This window comes from Serinus canaria, chromosome 11 (assembly GCF_022539315.1).
Source record: "Serinus canaria isolate serCan28SL12 chromosome 11, serCan2020, whole genome shotgun sequence".
Classification (NCBI taxonomy): Eukaryota; Metazoa; Chordata; class Aves; order Passeriformes; family Fringillidae; genus Serinus; species Serinus canaria.
The window spans coordinates 1,558,769-1,585,162 of NC_066325.1; the positions used below are offsets into that span (position 1 = coordinate 1,558,769).

The 26,394-nt window shown below is 44.6% G+C and overlaps 2 protein-coding genes across 2 annotated transcripts in view; one reads left to right on the top strand and one right to left on the bottom strand.

The window, feature by feature from the left end:
- Window positions 1–5,312, top strand: part of CMTM3 (CKLF like MARVEL transmembrane domain containing 3) — a 13,295-nt gene extending 7,983 nt beyond the window's left edge. The window contains exons 2-5 of the mRNA XM_018920761.2: window positions 584–739; window positions 2,429–2,524; window positions 3,702–3,819; window positions 5,180–5,312. Coding sequence (XP_018776306.2) covers window positions 584–739; window positions 2,429–2,524; window positions 3,702–3,819; window positions 5,180–5,208 — 399 coding nt within the window. The 3' untranslated portion in view covers window positions 5,209–5,312. The remainder of the gene's footprint in view (window positions 1–583; window positions 740–2,428; window positions 2,525–3,701; window positions 3,820–5,179) is intronic.
- Window positions 5,313–10,565: 5,253 nt separating this feature from the next.
- The window catches only part of CMTM4 (CKLF like MARVEL transmembrane domain containing 4), a 37,150-nt gene continuing 21,321 nt past the window's right edge, over window positions 10,566–26,394 (bottom strand). The window contains exons 3-4 of the mRNA XM_050978855.1: window positions 19,850–19,948; window positions 10,566–19,003 (exon numbers count right to left, since the gene is read on the bottom strand). Of these exons, the coding sequence (XP_050834812.1) occupies window positions 18,830–19,003; window positions 19,850–19,948 (273 nt within the window). The 3' untranslated portion in view covers window positions 10,566–18,829. The remainder of the gene's footprint in view (window positions 19,004–19,849; window positions 19,949–26,394) is intronic.

Consider the following 26,394-nt stretch of genomic DNA (forward strand, 5'->3'; position numbering starts at 1 on the left):
AGATAAAAGAAATCTATGGGAGTTATCTGTCCTGTTACTCTCTAGAACAGCTGACACGCTGGAAAACTGGAACCAGACGCTTCCAGAAGTCACAGAACAATTAATTCTTGGCCCTTTTCTATCCATCATCAGCAGACTTTATTCTTTCAACTCCAAGATTATAAATGCTGAGTTACTTCAGGCTGTCTGAGCACTGATTTGGGTTTCAAATGAGAGCTGTCACAGCTGAAAGCTTAGAGCTCTGCTTGCTTGGCAACACCCCACTCTATTTTCAGAATTATGTTGTCAGAGCTGTTTACAGTCCAGAGCAAATTATTGACTTCAAGAGGTGCAAATCCACCCAGTGCTCCGGAAAAGCGATTTCACACACATGGAAACAAACACCCTTACTTCAGATTTATTCTGTGCTGAACAAGAAAAATCATTTGGCCCAATGAAAAATAAAAAAAGTAGGATGCTGAAGCTATGGCAGCAGTAGCAGCACTGACAGAAATACACAGGGAAAATAACACTTCAAAGCTGCTCAGCTGCCTACAGCTCTGCTGTTCCATGCAAATAACTACGAGTTTTCCCTTTACTTTAGGTGCTGTCATTTATCATCTTTATCTGCTATATTGCATCTCTAGCAGCTTCTTTCATGATGGCACCACTCCTAGAGTTTCTGCTGGCATTGTTTCTTTTTTTTGCCTACGCCTCCAAGCTTAATGAGAAGTTTAAAGGAGTCCACTGGCCTTTGGCGGTAAGTGAGATGTGCAACAGAAACCTTCAGATTTAATTGTGCAGTGAGAGGAGAGGGAAGGGGGCTGGGCAGGAGTTCAGGGTGACTGTAACAACTTTACTGTCCTCTTAGAAACTTGTCCCTGCTGCCTCTGCTTCAGAAGGTTCCAGAACACTCTAAATTATGCTCTGCTCTGCACTGCAGCTTTTTGGGTGCTGACACAAAGCACGGCTTTATCAAAGCACAGAATGCATGCCCAATTCCAAGCAGATGGCTTAGGGCCAGCATCAGCCCAAGTCTGAGTGCTGGGGACTCCTTATTGCCCCCTTTGCAGAGGGGGAAACAGGTGTGTTGTTGATAATGGGCAGACTTTGTCAGGCTGTGATTAAATCTCGGGTAGAGTTACACCTACAGACAATCTGAGCTGCTCTGGGAAGGGGCAACTCTGGCCACTTCATGCTCACAAAAGAGCCCAGTGGCTGCTGGGGCGGTGCTGGGGATGCAGGAGAGCCCTGGCCACTGGATGTCCCTGCAGTCTCAAATATCACTGCAAAGGGAGCAGCTGCCTTGCAGTACAAATACTTCAAAAAACCCTGCTGATCTTATCAATCTCGATTCTCTTTTGGTACCTTCAGTAGTTCATTGCACTGAGATTTGAATTTGAGCTCTCAGTGTATAAAAATAACTTCAGCAAGGCCACTGGTAAGATAAAACAGTATCAGTGACTTTGGCTATGACTGTGCACAGCTCTCAGCTGGTAATCTCTGTTCCATCATTTTCCCATTTTCTACATGCATCTGGTTCCAGAACTAAGACAAAAAAGGCACTTGTGTGTTTATTATGGCCATTACCATAACATATTGCAGGCACACAATGTAGATAACTGACCTTGTCCTGACTTCACAGGAGTCAGGTTTCTTGCAGGATTTGTGCTTTGAGACAAATCTTACTCCTCCATCTGTTCTGGAAAAGCAAAAGAGCTAATTGTGAACAGAGCTGAGGGTACCATTATTGCAGCCCTTGTGATTTGCACATGCCCTGGGACACAGCTCTGTGTTTAAAGCTCACTGCAGAGCCATCCCTGCTGGTGTGACAGGGCACAGCTGAGCAGGACATTCCCAGGGATCACAGCAGGCACAGGCTCCTGGGGCAGGCTGGTGGAGCTGGCAGTGGACACCAGAAGTACAGATCATTGCAACACTAAACCAGGTATATGGTTCCTGAATGAGGAGCTGCACAGACAGGTCTCCCTGGAGATCACCACACAGCCCTGCATCCACAGAGAGACAGGCACCTGTTCCCACAGAGCTGGGACCTCCTGAGCCTCTGGTGCCACAGGAGTTCTGCTCAAAGGAGTTCTGCACAAGGTTTTTGAGGCATTTCAAATGATCTTTCCATTGAAGCCATTGCTGTGCTCCAAGGCAGATGCCCCACACATCCCTTCCCAGGCTGAAGGAAGGGCACAGGCAGGGTAGCAGCAGGATTTATCCCAGCATCTTTAAGAGCAGAAGTTTATGCCAAGGTTCAGGTCTTCTCTAATTTAGAACTGTTTCACAGATGAGCAGTTCCTCCTCTACAGCAAACCAGGCTGTGGTCACATGCTAGCAAAGCCACTGATGCAACAACAGAGGGGCTGAGTGTTAGTTTCCAGTATGGTTTTTAGAGGAAATCCTTGACCACTCTGAGAAGGCACCACTGCTTCTTCCACAGGATTTCTTGCGCTGTGTCACCGCTGCCATCATTTATTTTGCCATTTCAATTGCTGCTGTCTCAAAATACAGCGATGGAGCATCAAAAGCAGCAGGGGTGAGTAGGATGAGCTTTCCACCTGAGTGCTGTGGTGAGCTGAGTACACTTCAGTACATGGATGTACTTAAGAAACAGTTCAAATATGACCCCATTGCAAGTCATAGGAGTTTCTCCAATTAACTGAGAATTAATTTGCCTAAAGCAAAGAACTGGTCACTTATTTAGAAAAATATGTCTTGAACCAATGAATAGTTTTTTCACCCTAACAGAGCTTCTCAGTGTTAACTGTACCCTTAGGGAAGGCACCTATTCTGCTTTTTAATTTTACTAATTGCTCCTGCAAGGAGTGTCAAGATCCTTGAATGGAGGGAATAATAATAATGATGATGATAAAAAAAAAAGAACTCAAACCTGTAACTGCTAAGGCCAGTCTAAATTAAGTAATTTCAACCTCCTGCTTCTCCTGCTTAGTTTTACTTGGATGAATTGAAACAAGAGCAGTGTCATTTTACCCTCCAGTACAAGGACTGCCCAGGAGAGAGCCTTCACCCGTCAGCATTTTGTGGTCAGAAATACAATACAGCCCCTGCCTCTGCAACTTGACTCTAAGCATCAATAATATATGCAACATAAATAAAATTTGCATAACAATTTTTTAAGCTTGGGAAGAACAGTGCCCAGTGGTGTGGGCCAGCAGCCCTTCCCAAACCATCCCACAATACAAACCCAAATCTTGTTTAATCTTTGTCCCTGCAGTGAGCCATGGAGCAATGGAGTGTGTTCAGCCCAGGCTCCTAGACCAGCACCCAGCTTGGCACAACTCTGCTGACACTGGAGAGAGAATTCCAGAATCATTTTAATCTGTCTAGTTCACTCAGCAATAGATACATCTACTTGCAAACAAGTGGAAAATTATTTCCTGAAAAATGGAGGTGATTCCTTGGTGGCAGAGGTGCCCTGGGACAGTGGAGGTGCAGGAGGTGCTGATGTCCAGCATGTGCCCAGAGCCCAAGAGGGCTTCAGCCTGCGGGAGGGATAAAACACCCCTGGTCACTTCTCAGACTCCCAAAGCAGCTGTAATTCAGGTGATACCAAACCATTTCTCCTCCCTGCCTTTTTGGAAAGGCACGGGCCAAAAAACCATGGAGTTTTTCCTGTGTGGGTCTGGTTGGGTTTGGTTTGTCCCTGACAGACTGGAGCTGTTGTTAAGGAGAGCATTATTTTGCCCCTTCAGGTGTTTGGGTTTGCAGCCACCATCGTGTTTGCCATTGATTTCTACATCACCTTCAATGACCTGGTCACTTTCCTCAAGCAAGGGAGCTCCGATTCCCCTGAGGGGCACAAGACAGAAGGTGGGTAAAATTCCCTGCTTGTCACACGAGCTGCAGTGTGAGATTTCCCTCTCCATTTCACCCTTTGCAGGGAGCAAGAACTCTTGTTCACTAAGAGCAGTTTCTATTCTTGGGTTTGTCTGTCACAGCTCTGCTCAGTTAGGAAGCTGCAAATGGAATTCCAGTGATTTATGAAGATAACCTGCAAGCCAGGAATGTGAAGTTTCTCAGAATTTCACATCTAACTTTGAAAAGTCCCAGATCCAATTATAGAAATCACCATGCAGCACAGATTTTCTTTCCCTATTAAAATGTCTTGCTGTAAAAACAAGCAAACTTCTACCTTTTTTTTTTTTTTTTTTTTGAAACTTATAAATAACATCCATTTTTCCACAGCTTTTTATGTCCAAATAGTTGCTATCAATTTTTTTATTATAGTCTTCTTCAGATCAGACAGATCCACTTAGGAGAAGGTAAAAAGACGTTGGGTGTTCAAAGCCAGTTCAGGTCAGGACTGGGTTAGTTGTTCTGTAGTTTCCAGGAGCCCAAATCAGGCATCATGTCTCTGTGACTCCTTATTGCACCCACATGGATTAAAAAGACTGCTCCACACTTAAAAACAAACAGAAAATATCCCAAATCCCCCCAAAACACCCCATCTAAAACCCCTGCAAAATCAAACACCCAAGGTGTGTATGGAATCCTAGGAGGTGAACAGCAGCACTTTCTGTCTCTTCTGGGGATTTTAGTAGAATGTTAAGTGTTTTTCCAAGCTTTAGACTGAAAAGAGAGACAAAGGGAAAAAAAAGAATAAAAGGAACAGGAAACAAACTGTAAAAGCTAAAAACTGAACTGCCCTCAGAAGATGATCAGGTGGCAAGGGTGCAGAACTGGGGTACAGCTTAGATCTAATTCCCCTGGAGATGGAGGCACAAATACATAAACTCACAGAAGGGCAGTCACACAGCTTCGTGTTGGTGTTTGTGGCCATCCAAGGAGAGCTCAGCCCTGCAGCCCAAACTTGTGTTTACACAGGGGCTCTTAAGTGCTGAGGCCAGAAGGATGGAGCTCTGTGGGCCTGCTGGGATTTCTCAACATCTCAGAGCTTCTGGCTCTCAGAGGTGTAGGGCTGCTGAGCACACAGCAGTGCCCAGAGCAGCAAGGATGCCAGCAGGGCCTCTCGGCAGCATCTCCCAACTCCTTCAAACACCATTTCAGGTCCCATCTCCTCAGCAAGAGCTGTCATTTCACAGAGGTGTTCATTCCCAGCCTTGCTGGAATGAACACTCTGTCAGCGCAGCCTCTCTGTCCCAGCCAGAGCCACAGCTGAGGGGGATTTCCAGATTGCATTTTCACTTTTGTTCCTTGTTTCACCCCTCAGATGAGGACTCCGACTCTGACTCAGACTGAAGAACCAAACACCACCAAGCATGAAGGGAAGATGATCAAGCACTTTCCTCTTTGCTGAATGCACTGCCAATTGAAATATCCCCTCATTTCAGCCCCTTTCCACCTCACTGTTTATGGAATCACCAGAGCATAGACAGGGCAGTGATGTGGAAAAGGAGACCACTCCCAGTGCCATTGAACACTCCTTGGCAACTACAGATCCTACAGCAGATCTGTCCAAACAACACAGCTCAATTCTCTGTTGCCCCTCTCCACTCAGCACATCCATGTCCCGAGTAAGTGGGAACAGCATTTTTAACATTTACCGCTTTTAATGTGCTTTCATAATTCCAAACCTTTAACACTTAGAGCTTTTATACTTCTTGATGTACCAAAGAGGAGAGGTTTGGACGCCTGTTTGTTTTTTTTTTTCTTGATTAACTAACAGTATTTCTTTATCCAAAGTCTGAATACTCCCCAGCACTGAAGGCAAGGATTACAGTTAACACATTGGTTTCAATACCTTTGTATCTCCTGTCTATCTGTGACAAGCAAAAGTGACAACTGGAAATCTGCAGCAAGAGCAAACCTCAAAGTATAATGGTGCTGCAGGGCAGCTGGCTCATCAGACATTCAGTATCCCTTGTTTTAAGCTGTTTGGATGGAGCCACATCCCCTCTGCTGCATTTTCACCGCAGGATGGGATGGAGCAGGTGAGGCAGCTCTGGGCAGCCCTGTCCTGTTTTTGTAGAAACCCTGGGAGTGTTTGCACAGCCAGGGAAGGCAAGCTTGGCAAATACCTCCCAGCAGGACCTGCCTGGTGAAACCTGCAGGTGCCCCAGGCACCAGTGCTGATGTCCTGCTCAGTGGCCACTGGTGCTGCCACACTGAATGCACCCAGGCCCCAGGAAGGTAGCGCCTCCTCCCTACTGTGAAAAGGCCAAGAAACCAACCCCAAACTGCAGAATGTCTGCAATGAATTCATCTCCCCATCCCCCTTTTTTCGGTGTGGCTGGGTGGGGTGGGTTGGGTTGGTTTTTCTCCCCTGGAAGGATGTGATTTATCTTGTGGTGTTGCATTCCAGGGAAAAAGCCCTTAGAATGTACAAGCTGTTTTCACAGATAGCACAACCTACCATGGAATATCTGTGTCCATTTGTAAAATTTTGGGAAGAGCCTGGCACGCTCCTCACAGGTGGCATCAGACAGGTCTGTGGCAAAAAGACCTGTATGGATGTTTTAAAAATGAATACAGTACCAGAACAGGTGTGATTAAAATGAGAGCAGATGGTACTAACAGAGTAAGTGAAAAACAGGGATGAAACAATAAAGGCAGATTTCCTTTGGAATAAAATCAGCACCTGGGTTCCAGTTTCCTGTGGCAGCTGCCAGCAGGACAGAGGAGCTGGCAGGGATCAGGGGGTGCTGGTCAGGCTCAGAGTTGTCCAGCAGGCAGCTCCTACATCTCCTGCTCCCTGACCACTGACAGAATCAATGCAAAACAAGTGGCTGCTTCTAAATGGGACAGTCTCTGATTTATGAGAAAGATTTATTTGGACCTTTTCCTGTACCAAATCCTGTGTTTCTCTCCCTTGTCATATTTTACTGGCACACACTGTGATGTTCAGGGGACCTGGGCTCATTTTTATACTTGTTTTGTATTTCTCTTTTTTTTTTTTTTTTTTTTTTACTAAAAAATGTACTGCATGTCACAGCTGGAGACGTGGTTAATATTTAGAAACCATGCTGGATTAAACTTCTTTTAATAGAAGTATTGGGTGTCTTTACTTACTTGAAGATCTGATTTTGCTGCTTTGCCTCTGCCCAGCACAAGGGACTGTGACTTCAGGAATCCTAAATCTGTACTGGGGAAGGGGCACAGCTCAGAGCCAGCCTTGGGGACCAGCCACAGGACAAACCTCTTCCTTAGGGCATGAGATGAAAAAATTTAACCAAGAATTTGTTCTAACTATTGAGTAGACATTGTGGATTCAGTGCTCTCTCTCTTGGCAACCAATTACCCTGTAAACAAGAAAGTCCCCTTCGGGTTCATCCTTCACACACCCAAAATATACTGAGGTATTCTGGTAATTTTTTCCATGTTGGTTTAAAGTGAACAGGTAGCATACAAAATGTTCATTAGTTGCTTCAGGACTGCTTTACCAGCTTGCAGTGAGGTGCCTGCCCACAGAATTTCCTTACAGGCTTTTTAGTCCTTGATGGCTCTGATTATTTCAAAGCAGTTTGCTCCAAGGTCAAGCACTTCTGTAAGATCCCAGCCTTTTATTAAAAAAGATCTGTTCCCATGACTGAAAGAAAACATGGTTCTGTATTTTAGGGATATCATTTCAGAAAATTAGATTTAAAACAATTACTTCAAAGCCAGTTTGGATTGGAATGGAAGGAGCTGACTCAGTTTCTGCCCATATTCTGCCACAAATACTGCACCAAGTTCAGGCTCTGGGGCACGTTGGGGAAAATTCAGCTTGGCTTTTTGATTTTTTTGTTTGTTTGCTTGTTTATTCCTCAACTGACAACATCAAAAGGGTGCCAGGAGCACTCTCTGCAATTCAGGAGACAAGCACAACATCCCACCTGCAGTGTGGAGCCCTTAACTGAGTGCTGATTTCCTCAGACACCTCTTTCCAATCACAATCACTTGTGTCCCGTGGAGGAGCTGCTTCCAAAGCCCCCAGAGCCCAATCCCTGCCCTCATTCAGCCACCTGGAGTTGCTGGGCCTGCCTGAGAAGGAGTTTCCAACCCCATGAGTGGATGAATCCTTGTGGGAACAATGCCAGAAGTTCCATGACCTCAAAGCCACAGACAGGAATGGAAAGTGGCGCCTCAGGTAAGTTCACACTGCTCTCACCTCCCTGAAGGGCTCTCTCCCTCCTACCAAGCTTTTCCATTTATCTGTGGACTTGTTCAGACTTGTGCAGTGATTTTTGGACAGGTGACACTAAAGAGTTCAAAAGATCTTTCCAAGGAATTTAAATACCTTTCCAAGTAGCTGGTTTAGATTCTGACTGAAGTAAGAGGCTCTGTTATCCTTTGAACACTCTGTCCATTACTCCACCTAACTCTGTTTTCACTTGATTCTGTTTGAAGTTCCTCAAGTCTTCAGTTTCCATCTGACAGAGTCACTTCCAGGATACCAAGGAAGAGCAGAGCATCTCAGCTGCTGTGGTGGTGAACAGCCTGGTATGCTGGAAAGCAGAACAAAACTGGATGCTCTGCTCAGCAAGCACCTGGTTCCACTCATTGTCCTTCTGCTAAGGAAGTTCACTGGGTACAGTTCTGGCCAGAAATAATATCATTGAGTGGCCTCACTCCAGATTTGCACCAGGATACAAAGGACCCTCCAAGGGCAAATGCCACATGTGCAGCATGTGCAGAGCAGCCCCACCTGGCCCTCCTTTAATCCTCAGAGAGGATGAATCAAGGAAGCAGAAGAAATTTAGGTAAGCACTGAGAATGTAAATCTTCTCAAGTACAACGAGATGCTTGAGACACCTTTGTGCATGGAGTATTGGCTTAAAAGTCAGGAATAAATAAACAGGAGTGCATCAAAGAATCCACACTGCAACACAGTCAGTCACCCTAGGACACTCCTTTACTGGAACAATTCAGTGTTCAGTGTTCAGTGTTTTGTAAAGCTTCCAGGCCAAAAAGTAAAACAGTGCTACCCAGAAGATTTAAGTGTGATTTTGTTTGAAGCTTTGGGGAGGAGGAGTGTGGGTGGAGGTTTGGGGTTGTTAGGTTTTGGGGTTTTTGGGGGTTTTTTTGGTTGGTGGGATTTGGTTTTGGTTTGGTTTTTTATTGCGGTTGCTTTTGTGAGGTTTTGTTGATTGTTTGGTTTTGGTTGTTTTTTTTAAATAAGTCATTTTTAAATCCACTTCTGTGAAGAGGAAAATACTGATTCCAATGTTAATTCTCACCAAGAAATACTTGTCCTTTTCTTTTATGGATTTTGGACACAGCCCATCACATTTTGTTAGCCTGATCCATGAATAAATTGATTACAGTCTTCCCAGGAGACTGAAGGAAGATTCAGTAACTAAAAGTTAGACCTTTTTTTTTTTTTTTTTTTTTTTAATTTGACAGCTGATGAAGCTTCTCCTGGCCCAGGAGCGCCATGGATACCAGCCTGGGTAATGCCACAGTGCGGCTGACAGCCCCACAGAGGCAAAATGAACTGGCCCCTTGTAAGAGCCTCTGGCTCCCTCAGGGAATCCTTCCCTTGTGCCACCACCTGTGTCCCCCTCCCCACCTGGCCCGGTCCCTCCCCAGTGTTCAGAGTGCAGCAGCCACATTCCCAAATCCCAGGCTCACCCATCCCTCGTACCTTTCACAGCTCTCACCTCTGCTGACTCAGTGCTTCCACCTCTGCCTAAAGCACCTGGAAACCAGAAGTCCCCCCAGCATCACTTGCAGCCCCAGCCCATGAGGCAGCAGAGTGTTCCCCCACTCCCTGGGGCACTTCAGCCCCAGAATCCCTTTCCAGTCCCAAATGGGCAGCTGCAGACCCCAGGATGGAGCATTGCAGCCCATGGCAGCACAGCAGAACCGCTCCAAGAGCAATTCCATCACCAGCCTGAGAGCAGCAGAGCAGTTCCATGTCCCCCGTGCTCCACTGCCTCTCCCCAGGGCTCTCCCGTGGTTTCTCCTGCCCCCAGGAGCGTCCCAGGGACAGCTCCAGCCAGGGCTGCCGTGGTGGGTGTTTCCCCCCATGCCATCCCACACACAAAGTGCCTTTTGCAGCTGCCTGGCTTTGTTATGAGCCCAGCACCCCCCAGTGCTGCACTCGGGGCTTCTGCTGCCTCTTGGGGAGACTTCACCCCAGCAGCCCCCAAGCCCCTCGCAGGGCTCGCTCTCCTCCAGTGGGATCAGGCAGAGAATGGGGAAGGGAAAAGTGAGAAAACTCCTGTGGTGAAATAAAGACAATTTCATAGGGAAAGCAAAAGCTGTGCACACAAGCAAAGCAAAACAAGGAATTCATTCCCACGGGCAGGCAGGTGTCCAGAACTTCCAGGAGAGCCACAGGGCCACATCCCCTGGAAGGGTGACCTGGGAAGACAAACTCCATCACTCCAAACGTGCCCCCTTCTTCCTCCTTCCCCCCTTCATATACTGAGGCCATAAGGCCCCTGTGGTCAGTTGGGGTCATCTGTCCTGGCTGTGTCCCCTCAGCCTCCCAGGCACCCCCAGCCCATCCCCAGCATGGCAGCACAAGGAGCAGGAAAAGTCTTGGCTCTAGGTGAGCTCAGCATTAACAAAACCATCTCTAAGTTATCATCACACATCCAAAACAGCCCCACACCAGCCACTGGGAAGAAAATTACCCCAGCCCCGTCCGTGTTTACAGATGAAGACACTGCTTTAGTACTTTAATATGTCCATTTATTAAACAGGAAGTCCTTCACAAATGATTCCGTACTATATTGATTGGGTAAGTGTTAGAAAACTTCCATTTCTCCTACATACAAAAATACAGACTTTTACCACTATGAAGTATGATCAGAGGAGTACCGTGAAAACCCAGAGAGCTCAAATCTTCCAATACCAGAAAGAAAAGACAGAAAGACAACTAAATAAAAAAAAAATTTACAAAAAGTATTGTGCCCATATACAAAAGACTGGAAAAGCAAAATGACATTTAAAACCGATAAATACACCATTTAAATTATGCTGCAACAGCATGGATTTTAAAACCAAGACTGCTTTGTGTATTGCAAGACTTTACATTTCTTCAGCTTGTGTTTTTTGATTAGCACAGACACCAAAGAAAGAACTCAACAACTGAAAGATGGTTAGTGGTGTAGTACACAAGGAGGTTGTGTTTTCTTGTAGAGTACCTTGCCTTTGAGCTTGGTCAAGCATTCCCAGGACACCTTTCCCACCCAGAGCTGGCAGCTGCTGCTCTGCCAGCAGTGAGTTCCAGCTGTGGGCACAGCTGGAAGATGCTCCCAGCTGGAGGCAGCACCTCAGAGCAGCTGCTGCAGCTCCAGGCTCTGCAGAACAACGGGAAATCCTGCAGGGCTGTGAACTGTCTCCGGGGGAATGTGCTGCCTGCTGGCACCCTGCAGCCCTGCAGCAGGCTCTGGTGCTCAGGGCAGCCCTGGCCTGGCCCTGGCTGAGGCGGCACTGCCCAGGGCAGGACAACAGCCGGGTGCTGCCCTTGCACCACACAGAGCTGCACCAAGGGCTCTGCAGGACAGAACCTGGCAGGCTGCACTCCAAGAGCAAAGTACCAAGGGTATTGCACAGCAGACTTGTGCTCATGATAAAAGGAAAATTGTATCCCCTTTGCTCAGCCTGAATAGAATTCTAACCTGGTGTTTCCATAATACCTCTGAGCTGTTTGCAATTACAAACCTGTCAATACAGCACCTGTCACCCAGAGAGATAAAGTTTTTTGGTCATTCCTGGATGCTCCCTCCTCAGAAGCTGTAAATCATAAATTATGAGCCAGAATTGGAATGTTTGGATTGGGCTGCAGAGTCGGTCTAGAGGAGCCAGGGTCAGCCCTGAGGACACGGACACCCCACACTGAGCATCCCTCCACAAGGCCCAAGGAAGGGAACCTGGAGCAGCAGGAATGTGCTCGGGGGGCAGCTGAGGGCAGAGCAAAGGAGACACAACCTGCGATTCCCCAGGGGTCAGATCCAGTGCACACAGGGAGGGAAGGCAGTGACCACGGCAGCCAGAAACCTGGTGTTGGTGGGAACAAAGCACAACAAGGCCAGAGCTGCGTTAGTGACTCTCATTACAAAAATAGTGTTTACTGGATTCATAAATTTACATCTCTGTTCCTGTGAATGACAAGTGTTAGTACCACACATGGAAGGCACCCTAGGTGAAGCAGTTTTTCAGTATTTGTTTACAATTCTGTGAAAAGACATACGAAGTGTCAACTTCTAAATCAAATTTGAGCATTATAATGAGAAATAAATACATACTTTACTATTTTATTGTGGGTTCCTGAACCCTTACAAACTTCAACATATACAAATAGTTTCAAAATGACACTAACACAAAAGAGAGTAAGTCTAGACAGATACAATAATTAGCTAAGTCATTTGTCCTATTATGTCATAAATGTTGTGTTGTAAGTATAGAAGTCATTTTAAAATGCAATAACTTGGCCACAATATATAATTCAAAATATTTTCTTACTCAGGACTGTGATGTATGAGTTAAAGCTGGATGAGCTGTAGTGCTAAGACACTCTCCCTCCACAAGATCCAACAATAGAAAATGGAAAACATTCAAAATCAAAGTAGAAACAGTAGAAAAATGAAGGTAGCAACTGTTGTAATAAAAGGGTGCTAGCCAGGACCACTTTAACCTGCAGACATCAGGATAGCTGGAACATCACTAAAAATATTTAGACAACACTACTTATGGGATTAAAAGGGTACCAAAAGTGATAAATCAGCCTAGTTAAGAGAGGATGTTTTCTTTCAGACACATGAAGGTTTTAATTAAATAGGTCTATTGAGACATTTGTCCGAAGCAAAACAATACAATACCCTGAAACTTCCTGTGCTTTAGACAATAGCCTGTGAGAGTCAGAAGAGGCAGATGCTCATATTCCATTCTGTTACTCACATCCAGATGTTATTAAAATAGCTGCAGGGACCAGCCCCAATCAAAAAATAAGACACACCCTCCCCCCCCAGATACTCTGTAAAACAATCTGGCTATTGCCTTTTAAATGCTCCTATGTCCTCCTTGTGAAACCATGAAGAAAGTTCCCATAACCTTCCAAAATGCTGACTTTTTAAAGTTTTACCCATGAACTCCATGGGATACAGATAAAACCTTCATAGTAAACACAAAGCTCTATGTTATAAATATGTCAGTCAAGGTAACTATGTATATTGTATATAAAATTAAATATCTTCTGTTTGCCAAGTATAATTTAAAAAGGAATATCTGTGGTTAGTTATAAAAAAATATTTATTAACCCATAGAGATTAAAAGGCAATTTCACTAACTAGTCCATCCAGCACATATGAAAGAGCTGCATTGGGATTCTGGATAGGTTACTTTATCTAATCACATTCCTATGATAAATAGACAACTTTCATTTCTGGGCATATATAAGAACACTTCTGAAAGCTGCACATCCCGAAAGAAAATTAGATTGTGTTGTATACTCTAAATTAAAGGATACCAGAAATCACAGTGTAAGCAGATTTTTTTAAAGATTATTTTTAGCATACAAATGGTTAAATTATAGACAGATTTTTAAAATGCAACCCAAAAAAAAAAAAAAAAAAAAAAAAAAGACCAAAACAAGGGAACCCTTTCAGATTGGACAGCACCACTCTGACTTGGTCAAGCAGATCTATCAAGGTGGCCAAGCGGCTGACAGGGAAAATAAGTGGCTGACCAGGAAAACCCTCTACAATGACATTCAGAGATTTCCTGAGTATGTGTATAAATTCTTTTTAACCAACTCCCTCTGTCAAAATAAAGAGAGGAACAGGGCATAATTTCTACAAGGTATTTTCACACATTCCATGCATTTTTGTACTGATTTCAGCATCATTTTAAAATGCTTTTGTTGCCATTAAAACTCACACACAGGACACCTGTACCTGCACAGTAATTCTGAGCTTTGCTGGCCCTCCAGACAATGAACAATCCATTATTTCATGCTACAAACAACACAAGCCCAGCTCCTGATGTTCAGAAGTGCCAGACTGGCTTTCCTCCTCCCTGTGGGACTGAGCAGGGACCAGCCTGGATTCCCCTCTGGAAGCTGAGCCCGGGCAATCCCAGCCCTTTCCCAGCCCCCTGAGATCCCCAGCACTGCTGTGGCCACTGTGGGTTCCTTCTGTTCCTGTCTCACTTTGAAAGCTCTGGATTGTCAAGTGTCCTTCTCACACCTCCCATCCCTCATCAGACTGTGTGTTTTTATCATCCTGAATGCCCCCTGAAGAGTTTTGGCTCCAGAGTTTTCAGGACAGTTCTGTTCTTCATGCTCCTCCATGGACAAAGCTGATCAGTATCCCAACTAAGTAAGAGAGACAATATTACTTCCTACACTATCTGAACTGCTATTAAGTTTGTTTTCATTTTTTAATTATGCCCTAAAACCATTATCCTTGCTTATTTTAGATTTTTGGTGAGATTTTTTTCCCTCGTGAAAGAAAACAAGTAGAAATTATTACAACGTGACATGAGACATGAGACAAGAAAATAAGAGATACAAGAAGAGGCCTAAGGAAGAGGGAGGAAGAAAGAATTGCATTAATAAAGCCACAGATTACGTAAGCATTTGCTGTGCCTGCACATCCCCAAAATAGCAGAGAGGTGACCAAAGCCATTTAGGGTCCTTAAAGCTCATGAAAAGCTGGTGGCTAACTGAGCCAGAACAGGGCAGTGCAGCAGAGCCTCTCTCTGCTGTGTGCACAGCACTCCATGAACCACTGGCTCTGCCCTGCTGGGAGGGGACAGTCAGCATATGGACAGAATAATGCACAGGGGAAACTGGAACTGCTCCCTCAGGGAGGAGTGGGAACCTTTCCCTCCTCTTTCTGGAAGCAGCAATGAAATACAGAGAGCTGGAACAATGCCAGAGCATGCCACGAGAGCAGAGTGACAAACAAACACTGGGAAGTGTTTGTCACAACAGTGACTAAGCCAAGGGAAGAGCAGCACAGGCTGCTCCTTTACTGAAATCCCATCTAAAAGACCCCTTATAGCTGAGGAGCTGCTGCCAAGGCACAGATCTTTGCTGATGCTGTGCTCCTGAATCCAGTGAGCAGCACAGGCTGCAATCTCAGATCTCTGGAGCCAGTGTCTGTCTCTCAGAAGGCACAGGACACAGAAGGCACTCTCTAGCCCTCCCAAGCTCCTACCAGGAATCTCACAGCAGCACCAGCTTCCCACAGTCCCATGGGAAAGAACACCCAGCCAACCTCCTCCTAAGCCAGCAGGAAAGGGAAGAGCCCCACAGCTGACATCAAGGGATATTGGACACATTCTGATCTTCCAGGCACTGCACAGACCAACAGAGGCTTAGCAAGAATTAAAATAGTAAAGCATTTGATCCATGAGGCATGGATATTCCAAATGAAAGGAAAAGGGGGAAAGGAAGAAGGAACTGGCTTTACTCAGACACGTGAGTGAGTTCCTCTGTGGCTTCAGGAGCTCCTGCTGGGGCTGTTTGCACAGCTCAAGGACCTGGCACCAACCTCAGCTGAGGCTGACAAACTGAGCAGGAGCCTCCTCCAGCTCTGAGCAACAGCTCCCCTGCTGCTGCTCCAGGCAGAGCTTTCTGTGTAACACTGTGATGTCTGTGCACAGGCTGCAGAACTCAGTCCTGTCTACACCCAGAAATACACACAGACTCCAGGCCTGAGGGCTCTCTTTGACCAAAGGGGACTCATCCAAACCCTTACTCTTTCAAGTATCCTGTTCCTACCAAGCTCAACTGTTTGCTTTCATTTAGTTCTATTTACAGTGGTGTTTGAGTCCCTTTATGGAGCTAAACAGCACCCTTAAGGACAAAAAGAAATCATCCCTGTGTGCTAGCAATTACAAGCAGGACTAACTGGCTGAGAGAAGCAATTTAATGTCATTTCTCTAAGCAAGTTTAAAAAAAAATAAAACTTTCTACCCTCTTTTCTTCCTTAAGGGTTTTTTTGTGTGACTGCAGTTTAGGTAACAGTCTTAAAAGTACCTCTCCAATACACTGTGTAAAATTAACTCGGGAAATGAGCCACGGATACATCAAATGATCTTAGTATTTCAAGTGTAGTTGTCTCTCACAGCTACTTTATATCCCTTCTATATAATCCAAATAGTAAATAATGTCTCTGCAGAGCAATAAGTGCTTAAGATTTTTTAGAAAGTATATACTATACAATACTAAAATCATCTTTGGTCGCAAAAATAAGGAAATTACACATTTACATTTGCTTTTGTTTCACGAAGTGAATCAGGTAATGTTTTTAAAATTACTGTTCTCATTTGGATTCCACCCTGAGAGCCGTGCTAGGCTCAGGGCATGATGGGAGTAATGAATACTGGCATTCCCAGCTGCAGGAAACTCAGCCCTCCTGCAGCAGCCCCGTGCCCCCTCTGGAGGTGGGGCTGCCCCACTCTGCTCCTGTCACTGCAGCTCCATGGGGCTGGGACCTCGCTCCACAGCAAAACCTCCAGTTACCCTTCTTCTAGGCCAGGAAATGTGCAGAATTTGAAGGGTACTAAATTCATAAACCTAGAGAGGCACAAGAGCTCCCAGAGCTCTGCCCCAATCTCAGTGAGCTCAGGGAGGATCTGGGAATGCTCCTTCAGCCCTGACCAGTGACAGGACACACTCCTGACAAAACCCCCTTGTGACACCACCCTGTTCCCTGATTTCAGATGGCAGCTCCACTCTAAAAGCATGGATCTTCTGGAGAACTCTATTTTGTATTTCAGTAGGTGGGTTTGGCTTGATTATGGTGTGGGATGTTTGGGGTGGGGTTTTTTTTTGTTTGGTCTGGTTTGGGTTTGCTTGGGGTTTTTTACAACAATCTTTATTGAAACTGCTTTGATGGCAGTTTAAAATTCCTGACTGGGTATGCCTGTGCTACTTTTAAAAAGTCTTTTAATAATTGACATTGCAAACTCTGCCAGTCCTGGGCAGGGCTGGCAAACAGCAGGGCTGTCACAGCAGTTCTGGCAATAACAAATTGTTCATTCTTACCACACTGGCCATGGAACTGCTCAGGGAATGCACCCAGGTGAGACAGCCCTCTGTGGAATGTCTGCTCCAACCCAGCACCAAGAGCTGGTTCCATCTTCTTTTAAACTGGTGTTCCCTTTGGCATAGCACCCAGTAAAGCAGAATAAAATGTTACTGTAGGAACTGGTAAACCATCAATCACTAAGAAAATGCAAATTTTCCTTAACCTCATCAGTAACTCTGAATTTTAATCTCCACCTTAGCCACTGAGGTGAAATGCACTATAGATGTCAATACATTGAAAATGGAAAGGCATCACCTTTGTCACCTTTTTTTCACTCACCAAAATAATTCTCTGCTGCTCAGTTTGAATATTGCAGCATTAGCTTCACACTTTCACCATCCCAGCTCCCTCCAGTATTACAAAAGCCCAGGCACTTCTCCTGACCTCCTGTTTGGTGTAACTTGGTTTTCATGCCCACTGTTCCTAAGGCTGCAGGTGCTGCACTCACCCTGAGCAGTGCAGCTCCAGCAGGACACACAAAGTCAGCCATACATGGCAAACCATCCCACTAACTGCAGATTTTCATTTTCCTCACACCACAAAGGAGTTCAGTTCTGGAGATCTCTCCCCACACACACTGTTTTCACACAGGCACACAAATGTCAAATAATGCACTAAAGAGATGAAAACACCAAAGAAATAGGAAAATGTCAAGAGATATCTTCCTAATAATATTATGACATTATCTAGCCAATTACTGCTGAATTTGACTTCTGAGTAGAGAAAATGTAATTCATTCACTGGAAGTACAAGGAAAATTTAAAAAAACCTTCAGCTAAGTAAAACTATTTCTAAACAAATCAATACAATCATATTATTTTCCAATTAGCTAAATTCATTTTTCAAAGAATCCTAAGGGGAGTAAATCTGCAGAAACACCCAGTAAAAATAAAAATCAGGTTCACCTACTACCAATTAAGGTATAATTTTAGAACAACCATCCTTCCAAAAAGAAATATTTACCTTACATGAATCACAACATTGCAACCTTAGGAACGCTTTAAAAGCACATAAATTTTTGCTAGTTCTTGCTTACCCTGGGCTTAGAGGGAAAGCAAGTTCTAGCAAAATTTTCTAGACATGTTGAACCATTAAAAAAAAAAAAAAAGGAAAAAAAAGAAAAAGAAAGCCATGGCTGGAATGTAAGTCTGTAGGATGATAACCCCTTCATTCTCTACTGTGCCCCTTAAGCCCCTTTTCCCCACCCCATCTCCTAAATAAACATATTTATTTTCCCACTTTGGAAAGAAAGCTGGAAAGTGTCCCAAGAGGAGCAGACAGCAGCTCCTCCTCTGGGTGCCTCCCAGGGCAGCCGTGACCCCCCAGGCTTGGCCAGAGCCGCCAGGGCTCCTCCAGCACCCCGGAGAACTCACTCGTGGCATGGCTCTGCAGCAGGCTGGGCAGAGGCTCAGGGCAGGAGGACAGACAGACAGAGTTTGGGATGGACAGTTATTGCTGAGTGCCCCTGGCTCCTTGGCACGTCTGGTGCTCCGTGGCTCCCGTGGGTGTCCCTGCTCCCTTACCAGCCAGGCAGGGCTGCTCCGGCCTGGGGCAGCCACAGGAACGGGGGATCTTCAGAGAGGGAAGGGAACTGCTGTGCAGTTAATCCAAAGCAATGACATACTTCAGAACAGACATATATTATATATTCTGGGAGCTCTATAATATATGCCCATGTCTGTGTGGAGGCCTTGAGGGGATCTTCCTTTTGAAGCACCACCATTTTCTGCCTCCACGACAGCAGCTTCTGGCTCAACACATCTCTGCACACGTGCAGGGCTGGGCATCCTCGCCACCCTCGGATCCACCTTTTCCTCCTTAAATAAAGCAAACCCCTTATTCCACGAGGGGGCTGAGTGCTGCTTTCCCTTTGGGTGGCACCAGGGTGGCTCTCAGGCGTCCAGGCGCTGGATCTCGGGCCGGTGCACCACCTCCCGGGACTCGGTCCGCGCGCGGATGTAGTCGCTGCTCTGGCGGCTGCTCTGCTGCCGGCTGCTCAGCCGCCACCTCTGCACCGCCACCAGCGCGTTCACAGCGTACACCGCCGTGGCCAGGAAACCGAACACCTGCGGGCACACAGAGGGGCACAGGCGTTTGGCAAAGCAAGAAGAAAAGCACTTTCACAGCAAAGTCCTCAGAAGTTCCGCTTCCCACGGTATTTGCACTGACAAATCATTGTGGCCTGGGAAATTAGGTTTTTCTTCTCAATGAACGAGAGAATCTGCTAAAGTGGCTAAGATCAACGAGCCCAGAAAACAGAGTTCTCTGACTGCCAACAAGACAATTAAATCCTGCAGTGCAGCCCAGTGTAAAGAACCCCCTTGTAAAGAAACCAGCTCTTCATCCAAAAGCTCATTATTCACTCCTCAGAGTGCACACAAAAAGTGACAAGTCCAGAGCATCAGTCTCTATGCTTCTGCAGAACTCATGTGATTTTAAAAGCCGGGTTAAAAAGAAAATAGATAAGAAAATAATTAGAGGTCATCAACTCACACACAAAAGTAATTTGTTTGAACCGATCGTTGTAGATTTAAAACCCTGAAGTGCTACTTACACTCACTCCGAAGAACAAAAAATCAAGAGCAAGAACTAAGCAAATTATGCATAAGCAGCTTCCATTTCTCACTTTTTGGCTCTGTTGTTTCCATAGGCTTGCAACATAGAGCACCAAAGAAAAAGGTGAGTTCAGCTGTAAAGTGTTCTCTCCAAGTCTCTTTTCTGCTGTTTTTGCCTCATGCCTTCAGACTAAGCTCCAAGGATGTTAGCACTCTTAAAATAAGAACTATCTCATAGCAAATTGCAAAAGTAGAAATAAATTGTGATGGCAAAGGCAACAGGTGTATTGAATCAATGAGTAAAAGTTAATTTTAATACAAGGTAAGAGACAGATAGAAACAAGTTTAAATTCTTACCACAGCAGCAATTTCTGCTCCAGTTTTATGGTTTAAAGCAGCCAGTACTACAGAGGCAATGAAAAAGAAGAAAGTGCTGAGTCCAGTGTTGACCAGATCCTAAAAAAATAAATTCAGTAGCATTATTAAATGATGATTGTTTGCTTTATCAGAAGTGATGACACAGAAGGTTGGAACAAGAAGTGCAGCAACCCTCTGCCAGTCCGTCTGCAGTCACCCAGGTGGCCCAGGAAGGCAGAGGCTGTCCCACAGCAGCAGCAGGAGTGGGAGCTGCAGTCCAGGGCCCCCAGAGCACCCTGCAGCCCTGGGACATGCCCTCAGCTGGGGCTGGCTGCAGGCAGAGCTGTCAGCACAGGGCTCACCCTGCTCAGAGGGGCTGACCCAGCCTGGCTGGCTGCACTGCACAGCCCCTGCTCCTCTCATCCCAGCAGAGCCCTGCCCTGCCCACACACCAGCCAGGAGCCTTCCCAGCCCTTCCTTGAGGCCTGCATTGAACAAAACTGCATGTCCTGAGCCACTTCTGGGAGTAACAGCTGCCAGCAGGATAGGAACAGAGATAAATAAATATAAATAAATTTTACCTATTTATTGCATAGAAGTGATATTTCAAGCAGACATTTTAGAACACACACACTGCAACACGCTCAGGGAAAACTGCTTTGCTCCAAGCAAAGGGAAACAACTTGCTCCACACAATTCCTGTCACTGATGTTCAGATGGTGATGCTGCCGTGCCTCACCCCAAACAGGGTGATTACCATGTCACTGGAACCAAAGGAAGAATTCTGAATGGCAGGTATTTGCACAAGAATGATTACATCAACACAAGACTGATCAGACTCCAGGGAAAAATATTCAAAGGTGTAAAAAACAGAAGAAACAAAGTCTAGATTCATTCAGGACAAGGTGTTCAGTGTGTTATCAGGACACCTTTCACATCTGATATGGGTGGATTCTGCACTGTTTGCATCCTCCCACTAAACTGGGGAACACCATTCCCAAACCACAAAGCTACCATGAATGAACAGGTGAGGTCAGGGTGGAGGGATCAAGAAAGGACAATTCAGCACAAACATCAAATCTGTGAAAAGTGAATACTGCCATAGACAGAAGGGATTGACAGAAAACCTTCCAGACTGCTGTGCTACTTACAGGCTTGAGGTAAAGAAAAAAACCAAAAAACCCACACAAAACCCAAAAAACCCCCACAAAACCACAGTGAACATGATAACTCTCACCATATAAAAGCAATCACAACAATTAGAATTTAAGGACAATTTGTTCTACTTGACTCTCTCCTCCCACGTGCAAGGCAGGCTCACTTCCTGTTACAGCTCCTTCACTTTTTCCTTTTTTTTAATAATTATTTTATTTTTTTCCCAGAGTGCATCTTGTGAAGAGCAATGAGAAGTCAGGCTCAGAAGACTTTGGATGTAACTCTAAACCGACTGCACTGGGCATGAGTCCCCCAGCTGTGCTCCAGTTACACAGCACAAGGACTTTGGAGGGAACAGTGCTGTCCAGCCTGCCCCAAAACATCTCCTTGCCCAGCCACCACTACAGAATGCTGCAGGCAGTGACTGCAGAAATGGAAGGTTCTGGCACTGGCTACTCACATAAAACAATCTATTTTGAGGGTACTGACTCAGCAACAGCTGGTTACTGAAACTGAGTGTCCAGACTGCACGAGGATCCCCGTGGCCTGAGCCTCATCTCAAACAGGGACTTTCCCAAGGAATCAGAGAGGTTCCCATGGCCCATGGCCACTTCCACACTCATATCCAGATGTCACGAGCCCAGTAAGACCCAAACTCTAATCAAATAGTAAAGAAACAAAAGCAAATTGTGGGTCTTGCAAATCCCTACCAATTTTTCACCTGCCTGTGTACAGAGATATTTCTTTTACTCCTGCTCAAGCTCACTGAGGTAGATGCTACCTGAGACCTAGGATATCAAATAAATCCAAATTCTATTAACTAGCTATTGCAGATTTAATTATATAACTTTTTCTTCGCAGGGATGAAATTTAAACTTTATATAAATAGCAGTATTAGAAAATAAATGGCATGACAGAGTTTTCCAAGCGTGCCCCTCTGCAGCTCTGAGTTCACACCTGCAACTGTGCTCCTGCAGCTGCCAGCACAAGCTGTGCTTCTCACCTGCATGAACCTTTCTCCCACTAGAGGGGAGGTCTCACTATATCTGAGCTTCAACACTTCCACCAAGTCTCAATGTAAATATATGTGTGTCACAAGAATGGGGAAACTAAATATTGAGGAGAAGGCAGCCCCTGGATAATTACAGAAATAGAAATTAATTCAACTCAAGGCCAAGTTGTGTATTTTACTACCGAAGTACATCTGGCATCTACAGGAAGGACCTGCAGAACAGAGACAAAATCCCAGAAGAAATAATTCAGAAGAACTTAGAAATTGCTGTAGGCAAGCTCAAGAGGTGCTGCCATGACCAAAAGTAGGGACAAAAGTCACTTTTGCACTCCTTTGGACTTATGGACACAACAAGTGGTAATCTTACCTTTGCAAGGGACACTGGAATGCTGCACCCTGTTCCAGTACCCACATTTTTAAAAGAATGTTGAAAAATTGGACATGATACAGAGAAGAGCCTCAGAAGTTATTGAAAGGAGGTGAAAATTTCTCACAGTATGAATCAAAAGAACCTAGACTGCTTTGAATATTAAAAAGATTGAGCTGTGTACATGAAGACTACAGTGTTCAAACAGTTAAAAACACTAGCTGTTTTAAAAGCTTATCATCAAAAAGCCAACAAAATCGACAGCAAAACAAAACCAACAGGTGCCAAGTCAAGGCAGAAGTCATATTCAAAATGAAGCTAATTTTAACTGTAGGAGACCTAACCATCAGAACAAACAGCTGAAGATGTATTTGATATTCTACCCTTTCACTTCATATAATCCAGGTTATGCTTTTTCAGACACACACACACATTTTGTACTTCCTTAGTACCACACTTCAAGGCTACATGGATGGCACATGATGGTCTCTGATTTCTGGGTTCAGTGTGTACTCATTAATCAATCCTGCTGGCCTCTGAGGTTTAGAATCTGTCACCTTGGGGACCTTTCCAAAGGAGCTCAGTGTAAGCAAGAGGGCCAGGCCTGCCACAACACGACACATTGATCACCTGGCTCCATGCTACAAATGGATCTGAAGGTTTCTTCCAAGCTGCAAAACATAAAATCCTGCTGAAATTAAACTGCTGGTGCCTTTTCAAATGGACTTTGATCTAAGTACAGCAGCAACTTGTCATCATCACTGGCATTTTATTCTAGTTTAATTTTTACAAAGAATATCAAATTCCACACAGATAATTCAACAATTTAAATCTAAAGAAGTGATTCTATCTTGAAGGTCCAATTTGTTCATCTTTGCAACTCCATTTTCCCTGTTTAGGTCAAACCTTTCTAATGCAATTGACAACTGATTCACATTCATATAATAAGGCTGGGTTTTGAAAAAGCTAAAATGAAAATTATTTTATAGCCCCAGAGCAGACTTTGGAGCTTTAGGAGCAATGACAGCAGTAACACTGTCATATAAACATGTAATGGTAACATCACAGATGCAAATAGCAATGGAGGTCCTTAATCCAAAATATTGGAGATTCTACTTAGAGCAGAAAGATAAGAAAAGCAAAAAAACCCAATAGTTTTGGGCAAAGTAAGAGGAGAAATAAAAGAAAACAAACTACAGCAAGAAGCAGAGGACACTCCCTAAAATACTGCAAGTTTTTTCCACGTAAGAGAAAATGAATAATCGTGACAATAAGAAGAATAAACTAATTGAAAAAAGATGAGCTGCTTCAAATCTGTCCATGATGGAGCTGAAGTTCTTGCTATTATATTTATAGACAAAGTAAAACCACATCACAGAGGTAGAAGAATTTCTGCTGAAATTACAGCAACCTCATGAGACAGTGTGCTGTGCCATAAAATACTGTGCAGAGCTGCCATCCACAACAGAATCAAATCTTTGAGCTGAATCAAACCCACTTCAGGCTGCTGCTGCTTCCTTTCTCCTTTCCAAAATAATTCAAGTGAACAAATGACTTCTGGTCACTTGCTAGTTTATTTGCAAGTGATTCTGCTCAGTCCCCAGTGGTCCTGTAAGTCCAAGGGAGAGCATCCAAGGCCATGGATTTGCTCTCTGTCCCACTCGGGGGAGGACAAGGCAGGGGAGATGTTGTAACTCATGGATGAAGATGGGCTTATGCCAAGAAAAATATTTTATGCTAGAAGAGGGCAACGCTTTTATTCTGCTGATCCTGCTGTGAAGGCAGGAAGCCCCATTCCATGATTCTGTAACCATTCCACACTTGTTTTTGAAGGTCCAGGCAAGTAGAGCTCCTGGATTAAAGAGGATGGAAAAGCTGAACTGGTGCTACAAATGAGAGTTTTGTTAACAGATCTGGCAACTGCCACCGAGTCACTCCTGAAATCTTCCACCTTGCTGCTCAGCCTTTCAGGCTGGGACATCACCAGGAGCTGCCTCAGAGGCTCCAGGAGCATCCACACCTCTTTATCCACAGCTCCCCACAACCTCACACAGGCTTTCAGGAATCATTCAATCAAAATTCCTGCCCTGCCTTTCTATCCTGTACATCATCCTGCACGAGTGCCCAGGTACTCTTTAAAAGCAGACAGTGCCATATTGCAGCTGAAACTCGTGTAAACAGAGATATGACATTTAAACTGGTGCTTGCTCTTGTCATTTGCTTTCTGAAATCCAAAAGTTTACATCTTGATGGAGATTAAAGTGGCTAAACTAATGTACTCTGGAGGCAAAGCCTGCACATTTCAAGAGCCTGACTTTGCCACAAAAGGTGACAGAAGTCAGTGGCCTGCTGGTGTCTGATTTTACTCTTCCACAGAAGACAGAGCTCAAAGTAACATTTCCTTTTAGTTTTGTTTAGGTTTGCTGGTTTGTTTGTCAGAGGAAGGGAGGGGAAGTGTGGTTATTAATATTCTTTAGTTATTATTTTATTTTCTTTTGTACAATGACCTTAATTTTTCCTCCAACCAGTACTTCATTTGCAAGGTTTGGGAACATCTTCCCTTGCTTCTATATGAAGCTGTCAAGCTGAAGGTTACAAATACACCAGTCAGTCCTCTAAACCAAGCACCTCTGGTCAAACTCCCAGAATTTTGCTCTGTTATTAAACACCATTTGAGTATTTTGCACTACAATTAAAAATGGAAACATGGTTCATCAAGCAAAACTAAGTGCTAGGTAGAAAGAACCAAATTAATCCTATAAGCATTAATTGCCATCTCTTTTTTCCCCTGTATATTTAGAGTTACCTAGGTAAACACAAGATACACATAAGCACTGCTTCCCCCATAGAAGAGCCCATGAATATAAATTTCAGAAAGTTACTGCCACAAAGCAATAGACCACACCTGCAATAACTACCAAAATGCATGTTTCTTCTATTTAAAACTCAAGACTTTATTTATTACAGAGTAACATTTACACCATGCACCAAACAAGAAGAGTCCATGAAGATCTGAGAGAAAATTAATTCTTACAATTGTTTTTAAACTTTTAAAATGTTCATTATTATCCTTAAATGGTACTGCTATTTTGAGAGCAGTAAGAATAAAGGACAAGGATGACTGACTTAATTTTTCATTCAACAGCTAAGGAAAGCAAACTTTTTTTCAAAACAGAAGGGGAAAAAATAAATTAAAAATATAAATAAAAATCAAGATTGCCCTGTGAAGGACTTTGAGCTATAGCTTTGTAATTATACTGTGCCGAGGCAAGGCTGGCACAGGATAGTTTTGTCATTCAGGTACATGAAATTTTCTGCCAACTCCTTCAAGTGTCAGTTGCTCTGCTACACGAGGTTTCACTGCTGCAAAAATAAAAAACAATCAGCTCTGCAGAGATGATGAAATCAGTGTTCAGGCAGCACAGAACTCCCCAGCTGGTCTGTGTCTTCTAACACACACCTGGGTCCCTGTTTGCTCCCTGGTGCTTCCCTGGGACTGAGTCCAGTGGAGCTGTGATTTTGTGCTGTGCTCAGTTCTGTGTGTGCCTCACTTCTGAGCTGCTCTAAGCTGAAAAACTACAGTCAGAACTGGACTCCCAGAAATACACTACCATAACTCCAGTGAGTGCTTCAAGAAAATAATTTAAAATTAAAAGACAATGGTCAAAATGTCTTGGAAGATTTTTTTCCCGAACACACTGACAAACAGCTCATTCTACTGGCTGATCATGCAGTGATTTACATTGGTACTCAGGTAATCAGGTTTCCCTTGTCACATCAACTCCCATGCAAGGGACATTGCCAAATTCCAGTGCTCCCAGCTCCATGGCACCACTGAGGTGTCTCCCTGAGCAGGAGAGAGGATCCCAGTCCCAGCCCTGGGCAGCAATCCCAGGGCAGGATCCCAGTCACACCCCCAGGACTCCAGCACCTTCCCTGCTCCTGCAGGCCAGCTCACGCTCACCCTTTGGATACCAGACCTTCAGATCTCCCTGTACATCACATGAGATG